This window comes from Limulus polyphemus, unplaced genomic scaffold (assembly GCF_000517525.1).
Source record: "Limulus polyphemus unplaced genomic scaffold, Limulus_polyphemus-2.1.2 Scaffold4362, whole genome shotgun sequence".
Taxonomy (NCBI): domain Eukaryota; kingdom Metazoa; phylum Arthropoda; class Merostomata; order Xiphosura; family Limulidae; genus Limulus; species Limulus polyphemus.
The window spans coordinates 45558-55137 of NW_013669972.1; the positions used below are offsets into that span (position 1 = coordinate 45558).

Genomic DNA, 9580 nt, shown 5'->3' on the forward strand with positions numbered 1-9580 from the left:
GTGCATTTAGGAGGTTTTAGGGATTACACAAAGGAAATTTGAGATTAGGAAAAGTATAGGTATGCATCAACAAAAATTAAGTCACAAAACTTTATATATTTTTATATATAAAAGAAAAACTAAAGGTAAATATACATATTTAGAAACTTACATTCAGGAGCTCCAGCAGGATTAGAAGAGTCTGGTCAGCAAGTTATTTAAGACTGTGGTGTATTTGGTTCCAGATGAATCCACTGAACGATGTTGGCCCAAGCCAGCTTTGGTTACTGCAAGCTCTTTGGACCAGCCAAGCTTGTCTGCTGATCTGAATTTGCATATTTCTTATTCTCAAAATTCCAGTCTTACACTTAAAAGGTAAATGCCACTAATGTGTAACTACTGTGTTGTAGTGGCTGGGGCCTCTGCTGGATGTTTGTGTATCACTATCCAGTTGGCAATTAATGATAGAGGTACCATTATGAAGTAGACATAGCTGCGGGTTGAGTTTGGGATAATGATGATGGTTTTTCTCTGATGCATTGTACTTTTTTTTATTGTTTGACGTTTTTTTGGGTGGGATGTCTTCTCTGAATTACATAGAAATGTATCAAGAGTTATTCTACTTAGGAGCTCAGTGTAATGATGCTCGATCTTTTTCAAACTGTGGTCTTGTTGGAGGGGGGTTCTAGATTTTCTAATTGTGTCAGAACTTCTCCTGGAACCTCTCCTTTGAACAAGTGACACAGAGTTAAATATCCAGTGGTCCAAATTACTTCTTTGTCATTTCTGGATGCTGCTGCTTGGAAAGATCTGCTCCAGATGATGGGGTTGGCAGTTACTTTGGCTGGGAAAAGAAGGCATCTGGGTCATTGAAAGACAAGACAGACAGTGTTTTATTGTTATGAGATGGATATGTGCTGGTAGTAACCTGTCCACCTTCATTGGTGTTGGAGGTGCAGGACTGATGAACCACACAGTCAGCATCCTTCAGCCTTTGAGTGGGTTGAATATTCAAGTCAAATATTCCTTCATTGATGAAAGTTTAAATAAAATGCTGAGTTCACAGTTAAGCATCTATTTGTGTTACTGGTTAGAGTAAGGATGCACAGTCTGACTGTTGGTTAGTTATAAGTTGAAAATATGAAAGCAATGAGATCAGTATGGGTCCATATAACCTTTGGCAGGTCAAGAGTTCAAGCTTCAACATTAGGTGATGATTTGAAAAATATACATTTCTATTCAGTTTTCAAAATAAAACTGAAACTCTGCTGCTCATATGTGCTAACATGTAGTGGTTGAATGTTGTTCTTAGTTACTGTGAGAAAGAGCATTGTATATGGAACAATTTAGTGGCACAAGACAACTGGAGACTACTAATTGTCAACAACTGAATTACTACAGCAATGCTATCATATAAATTTTTTTCCCTGTCTTGTTTCTCATGTAAGGTCAGAATTACAAGTTTTTCATGGTATTACACCTATACACCTTGAAGTTGTGTTTAATTTTTGTTAATACCTCAAATAGAATCAGTGGTTCAAGGTGTCGTTAACAGTTTGCCAGTTTCTAGGTCCTTTAGCCAACCACTAATATTAAATATCTAAAAGATATTTTAAGAGTATACTTCATTTTAATTCAGCTATTGATCCCATATGTGTACAAGCTGGAGACCACACATCTGCTCCTAACTAAAGAAACTTGTTGAAATGTTAACAAATTGTTCTTGACGAATGTTGCATCATTTCACAATATTAGAGGAACAACTCTCTCTTTTGGTCTCAAAACTATTCTAAGTGTTAAGACTTCTTTCACTCCCAGCAACTGGGATGGTTTTTACTGCTACTGTAGCTGTGCATTTGAGTGAATTTATCCCTCAGATGGCATCCCTCCGTTTCTTTTATTACATAGTCAAGGAAGTTTCAGTGTCCTTCTTTTCTTCTTATCTTCTTTCACTGGATCAGAGTATTTTATTGTGTCCTCATCATCATTATCTGAATCTTTGATGTATTCAGTCTTTGCTACCTGATCAAACCAGTAGTGCAGGTACCCATCAGTAACATAGCATTTCAGTTTATCACCATGCTTTACACAATTTCTAATGCCATGTCACCTCTAGATCTTATAACTTAAAGAACTGATTCACTGAAGTAACCCAAACTCCTCTTTTAGTCCTAAGTATGGTTCTCTCATTTATGAATTTGCAGCCAGATTGATATTGTGGACATAGCTCTTCATGTACGTGACAAAATACTGGGATCTATTGCCCATTTTCCTTGGGGGAAACCCCAAAGAAACTAGCACAAGAATAAAGTCACCTCATTCCAAAACAGCTGTCTGCATGCAAAACCTGTAACTTTGCAACAAATTTGTATAAGTATGAAAGCTGCTAAAGATTTGACGTACAATAAATCTTCACTTTTCTAAACTAAAACAAGAAGAAACATTGGTATGTTTCATGTATCACATATGCCATTTTGTTACAAAGAATATAATGAATCAAAAATTTTAGCTTACATTTTCTTGTATAAATATTAAGATGTAGGTATAGAATAAACTAAAACACTTCACAACACCCAGCCGATTAAACAGCTCATTCTAATGTTTATAAGTAAGAAAAGTATATTTAGTTAGCTGTACTCATTACCAAGTTGATTATAAGTTCTGCTCCAAGTAGGGGGAAGCTTGCTCTGATCAGAAGTTAATATTAATAGAATATAAATATGTAGCAGTTGACAATTGTCAGGTTTTACTATGATATAACTAAAAAAAAATTCATTTGTTCAGATGTATTAGTATTTCCTGGCACAGAGTATTCTTTTTCTGAGCTGCACAAGTAATATAAATTTTATACTACTACTTTTCATTTCTGTTGGAACGTGACCAGTAAAACTCCCCTGAAGGTTGGCTGTAGTGCAAGATATTCCCACATATCCTGTAGTCTGTGTAAAGTTCGGAGCCACTAGTTTCATCCGTGATGGTCGTGCTTGTTGTTGTATCTATCCAAGCTAGATCTGACTCCTTTAATTGCCCTTTTTTTGTAGCCTCTTATTTTTGCATTCGATATCTGTTTATTGGTTGAATCATCAGAGTTTGCTTTGTGTCATGGCACCATTATTTATACCCTGGATCCTGATTCTCTCTGTAGTAGCAAAAGTGCTTGACAGATATGTCAAGATAGTTATACATGTTGTTTTCCATAGTAGTACCTACAGTTCCAATGGAATAATATGTAGTGTTTCCTAGAGTGGCACCTACAGTTCCAATGGAATAATATGTAGTGTTTCCCAGAGTGGCACATGTAGTTCTAACATAATTATACCTAGTTTTTCCCAGAGTGGCACATGTAGTTCTAACATAATTATACCTAGTTTTTCCCAGAGTGGCACCTGTAGTTCTAACATAATTATACCTAGTGTTTCCTAGAGTGGCATCTGTAGTTCTAACATAATTATACCTAGTTTTTCCCAGAGTGGCACCTGTAGTTCTAACATAATTATACCTAGTGTTTCCTAGAGTGGCACCTGTAGTTCTAATATAATTATACCTAGTGTTTCCCAGAGTGGCACATGTAGTTCTAACATAATTATACCTAGTGTTTCCCAGAGTGGCACCTGTAGTTCTAATATAATTATACCTAGTGTTTCCTAGAGTGGCACCTGTAGTTCTAATATAATTATACCTAGTGTTTCCTAGAGTGGCACCTGTAGTTCTAACATAATTATACCTAGTGTTTCCCAGAGTGGCACATGTAGTTCTAACATAATCAAATTCAAACATGAAAATATCACCATTTTAACATGACATAATGTAGTGATATTCTTAATAAAATCTCATTTCAACTGTTTTAAAGTTATATTTTATAAAATTCAGTTATATAAACACAACACGGTCTTATGTTAGGTATGCCAAGTGTTTGTTTTGACATATTCTATTAAATACTACTCAAATCAGTTCATTTCTGTATTAATTAAGAATTTTGTGTTTTGGATCTCCTGATGGCATTTTTTCCAAATTAAAACATCATATACTCAAAGTCCTTTAAATCTGTAATCATTCTGTGTATTTTAACTATTTGTGAGCTTATTCATTAATGAAATTACTGTATACTGATGTGTTTGTTTAATTTAGTTTGCTAAAATGAAGAATATATTCTTATTTCTGAGTTAATAGGCATTCATTATCCATTTGTTTCACATTGATAATCATGCATCATATTTGTTCTTGATTTGAGTCTTTTATTTGTTAAGTATTCCTTCCTATACTAAATAAGCAAATGGTCATGAGTATTATCTTTTATTTCTAGTGATCAAGTATGCAATATCATAGCACTTTATTTCAACTCAACATTTTCCTTCAATTCAAACACTGATAGACAGTTACAATATATGTCTAATCCTAGACAGTTATGTACACGAATAAGCCATTTTCATGTTGGTGATTAAGAGAGTGAAATCAGTACTAGTTTAGATTCAAATTTCAGCAGGCTGAAATTCCAAATATCTAACATACATGGTCAGCCTGTTTATCCATACAAGCCATCTAATGCTTCCTCCTACCATAACATAAACAATGCCATTATCTTGCCTTTCAAGACAATTCCACCCTCTTTCTGTTAACAAAAGCATAATAGTATATCAAAGACTGTCTTATATGTAAGCTTTGGCCGTGTTTCTAATCACATAACAATACAGTTAACCATTTTTGTGACTGTTGTTTAGTTATCCTTATTTACCACATGACGTTTTGATCATCCTCAAATACACAGGTTTTAGTATTCAAATTCACATTCAACAATCTTCAAATACTAAAACCTTCTTTACCATTAAAACTTGTGTACTTGAGAATGATCACACCAGTGTTCAAAACGTTATACCTGTTCTAAAAATATTCTTCCTTACCCTAAAAGCTGTAACTTGTAGTAAAATAATACTTATAATCAGTAAATAAATTCAAAATGAAACTATTAATTATAGACAATGACAATGGCCACTACATATAACAGAACATTTTATACCCAAGACCATTGTGAAAGAAAATGATTAATTTCTCTTTTGATTGAGCAATTTTGTGAACTTTGATGTTTTATCTCTCCATCAAATTGGTAACTGTTATCAGGTCAAGCATATTCTTCAGTTAGTATTATTGCAGGTAAGTATATCTGTTTTAAAGATATTCTTCCTCACTGAAGGTTGTAACTTGTAATATAATTATATTTATTGTAGTTTGTTCATTATCGTTAGATAGCTAAATGAGTGATGGTGGGAAAAAAGTATTAACTATAATCCAACTGGAACACTTTAATATATATAAAAATGGGGGGCTATGCTGTTACAAGTTTGTTTAGAAAAAACTTTGCCAAGATACCAACTGAAGAAAAAGTATATTAATGTTAATGACTGTGGTTCTGTTGGATACATGACAGCAACAAAGATGTACTTTTAGCATGACTTAATGAGTATAATGTGTGGGAAGAAAATGTTGCAAACTTTATATATATATATTTATATATGTAAAATCCTTGGTAAGACCTTGAAAATGTCACAAAAACTCTGAAAAATGCTAAAGTAAGTAAATACCAAAAATAACCGTAAGAATGAATTTTTTTGGTATTCCAGGCTTTCACATTCATTTGCAACATTGTTAGTTTGATATGAAAGTTGTTAGTAACTCTGAATTTATGGTATACTAGAATATCACTTTCATAGACAAGTATGTAAGAGTTACTTTCACACTCATATATGGAATTATTACATAAATAATTTTTACACAATGTTTGACTGTTAAGTGAAAATATGTTAGATGTAATGATCAAATTCTTCTAACTTTGTTTTCATTCATGTTGAACAATGTTAGGTAAGTTATTGTATGGTGTGTTACTTTTTAATAAGTGATTGAAAATAAATGAAGGAAGAAATTCATCCAAACTATTAAAATAAGAGTGAAAAATGTATGTAGACACTTGTCGATTTAGGATCTAATTTAGAATTATTGATAAATAGAGAACTTAATTTTGTAATTGTGTAATCATTTTTAAAAAGATCATATTTGTTTAGTAATCTAAAAATGCAAAATATATTAATTCAGTTTGATCTTAATAAATTTTTTATCCAAAACTACTGACATTTTTGGAAAACTACAATAGGTGTTCTGTGTTTCTGATGTGTTTTTAAAACATAAATTTAAAGTTTATTTTCAACTAAAGTATCATCATTGTTAATAGGTTAAAGAATTCTCATTAAACAATATATCTGTTGTTCTAGTGACAACCATTCAAATAAAGTGAAAAACTTCATGTTAGACATGATGTGTCCTCTCATCAGTGAAGCCGACTCCGTGTCTCAGGAACTCTTGGACATTATATTGATACAGATAATCGAGCCAAGAAAGGTGTTTGTTGTTTTATTAAACTTCTACAATTAGAAATTTGAAGGTTCATAATAATTTTAGTAAAGGCATATAATGTAGAAAGTATTCAATTAACTGTCTCAATATTTTAGTAATAGCATGTAATGTAGAAAGTATCCAATTAACTGTCTCCATATTTTAGTAAGTTACTGTTTTGATATAATTAACATTGTGGTGTTTTAATATCTGATTTAAACAGAATATCAAATTTTATCCAATCAACATGTTGTTATTTCAGTCATAATTGATATAAAACTTAATACTAATATTTGACTGAAACTTTTACATAGAAACCTTATTAACTCTTTCACCATGGGTTTAGTGGATAACACTGACTTTATGACCCCAAAGTGATCATGAGAGTTTCCCTACTATAACTTTTAATATGTTTTGTGTATCTTTACAAAATTTAGCAAATTTTTCAGTAAAGATTACAAGATTTTTGTATAGAAAGAGTCAGTATTTTTACTAAAAACTTTACTATTATTATTTTTCATTATCTTACATAATGTAACCTTATCTAACCTAATAAGTTTCTAAATTTTACATTTTAATTAATTTTATAATAGAAAACAAAAAATATATATGAAAAACAAGAAATATATCGCTTACATCTTGTTTTTTTAATCATAGATGAAATTTAAGTTTACTTTTTTTTATAATGATGGTACTTGTACACTAAATAATTTTTATTTACTTAAATAATGTACCTAAGAACACATAATTTATCTGGCTTTCTGACTATGGCATAAGAGCCTTTAAATGAAACTTTAAGCTAGTTGATATGAACACAGCAAGAGAAACTTTCAAACTGAAGATGTAAGAGACTGAAAACAACATAATATAATATGTCATTTAGTAGCTTAAAACTTTGGCTCTCTATTGGTTATGAATAATATAGCATAAAACATTTAATATGTGAAATATGGGACGTAACAGGTGGGTGTAATAAATTGGTCTGATTTTCTAGTTTATGATACTGTAAACAAATAAGATTGAAGACTATAAAAATTAGGCCTTGTCTTAGTAACATCTATATTATAATGATTAATTTATGATAAATTCTGTACTTTTGAGAGGGGTGGTAAATAAATTAGAGAAGAGGGAAGACCTATAGAACAAATATTGCAATTCTCAAATTAGGGAAGATTGAAGATTTTTTCAAATAGTTTTTTTTTATAAAATTAAGAACATAAAACTTACGTAATATTAAAATTTGATTTACTAAATACACTTTGATACCAAGTTTAAATTTTGAATGTAACTCACTACAAAGTTGTGACATGCACACTTTGACCTACCCACAGTAAAAAAAGTTAATAAATCAACTCTGATGATTATCAACTGTTTTACACAGGAGCAACATACTTTTTACATAGAATGACTTGTTTGTTTCATGCATGTATTAACAGTTTTAAACTTTCATGTAAAATGTACCTTATAGATTGACAATGATATATATTTGCAATTATTTTTAATCCTTCCCTTGTAACATACATTTATATGGTGTGACTGTAATACGCTTTAAATTATGCATACTCTTACAAGTTCTTTAATTACATTATGTTGAACACTTATATAGAATTATAATTTTATTTCAGTGTATATGAGCCAAGCATGCCAGACTGTGGTTTTGAGAATTCGTAGTTTGTGTCTATTGCTACAGAAACATGCTTCATATATTCTATGACCATTCTTGTGCATAGATTTAATAAAATAAGTAAAAAAAATCCAATGTTTAAAAAATGCACAATAATTTATTGTACAAGTTAAAAGTAAAATATACAATTAAAAACTCTACATGTTTCAGTGGAAAGAGTTCCACCATCTTCAGGAGACCAGAAGAAACACTTGAAATTTCATTTTTTATACTAGGAAGTACACGTGTATAATTTGCATATTATACTGTGTCATCTACAGAATAGATTTACAAAAATTCACTTCTTTGGCACCTGGATTTGAAGTTTCAAATTAATCAACAAAAACTCCATCAAAAAATTAAAAACTATATTCGGCCTTGGTGGAACATGTGGCAAACTCTTCACGTAACATTGAATGGGATAAGGTTCAAATACTTAAAGAAGTTAAGCTGAAAATGAATTAAACATAGAGAATCTCTTGAAATTATTAAAGATAAAATGATTTTGAATAGAGATATAGGTCCAGGTGCCACAGAAATGAATTTCTGTAAATATTTTCTGTATATGGGACTGTATAGAATTTTTAATTGTGTATTTTTAAACATTGGATGTTGTTACTTATCTTATGACTAGCTTTGTACTTTGAGTATACTATAAGAATGATGGTTAACTCCTTTTGTATGATCAGGCAAGAGTAGTCAAAGGGATGGTAGTGGGTGCTATTGACAACCTGCCTTTCCTGTAGTTTATCAGTTTAAATTTAGGGATGGCTATGCACAGGTAGCCCATCTGTAACTTTGTCTACAAATTATAAAACAAAAAAGAAATGTCATTGTATTTATGGTCAATTACTTTTAATCACATATCATACTTTATGGAATTCAATGAAACATACCGTTAAGTCCTCTAGTGGGTCAGCGGTAAGTTTACAGACTTGCAGTTCTAAAATCCAGAGTTCGTTTCCCTGCAGTAGGCACAGCAGAAAGCCCTGTATAGTTTTGCTCTAAAACAAACATATATACACATACATATAATTAAATGCGTATGTAGTCAACAGCTGTTTTAATTGCATTGTGCATATCATGCATGTGTATGTAGTGAACAACTACTTTAATTGCATTGTGCATATCATGCATGTGTATGTAGTCCAACAACTACTTTAATTGCATTGTGCATATCATGCATGTGTATGTAGTGAACAACTACTTTAATTGCTTTGTGTATATCATGCATGTGTATGTAGTGAACAACTACTTTAATTGCTTTGTGTATATCATGCATGTGTATGTAGTCAACAACTACTTTAATTGCTTTGTGTATATCATGCATGTGTATGTAGTCAACAACTACTTTAATTGCTTTGTACATATCATGCATGTGTATGTAGTGAACAACTACTTTAATTGCTTTGTGTATATCATGCATGTGTATGTAGTCAACTAACTACTTTAATTGCTTTGTACATATCATGCATGTGTATGTAGTGAACAACTACTTTAATTGCTTTGTGTATATCATGCATGTGTATGTAGTGAACAACTACTTTAATTGCTTTG

General features: G+C 31.3%; 1 protein-coding gene across 1 annotated transcript in view; it reads left to right on the plus strand.

Annotated features, from left to right (window-relative positions):
- The window catches only part of LOC106471037 (sister chromatid cohesion protein PDS5 homolog B-like), a gene marked incomplete at its 3' end in the record, with an annotated part of 70332 nt that overhangs the window by 23257 nt on the left and 37495 nt on the right, over window positions 1–9580 (plus strand). The window contains exon 6 of the mRNA XM_022399663.1: window positions 6240–6366. Coding sequence (XP_022255371.1) covers window positions 6240–6366 — 127 coding nt within the window. The remainder of the gene's footprint in view (window positions 1–6239; window positions 6367–9580) is intronic.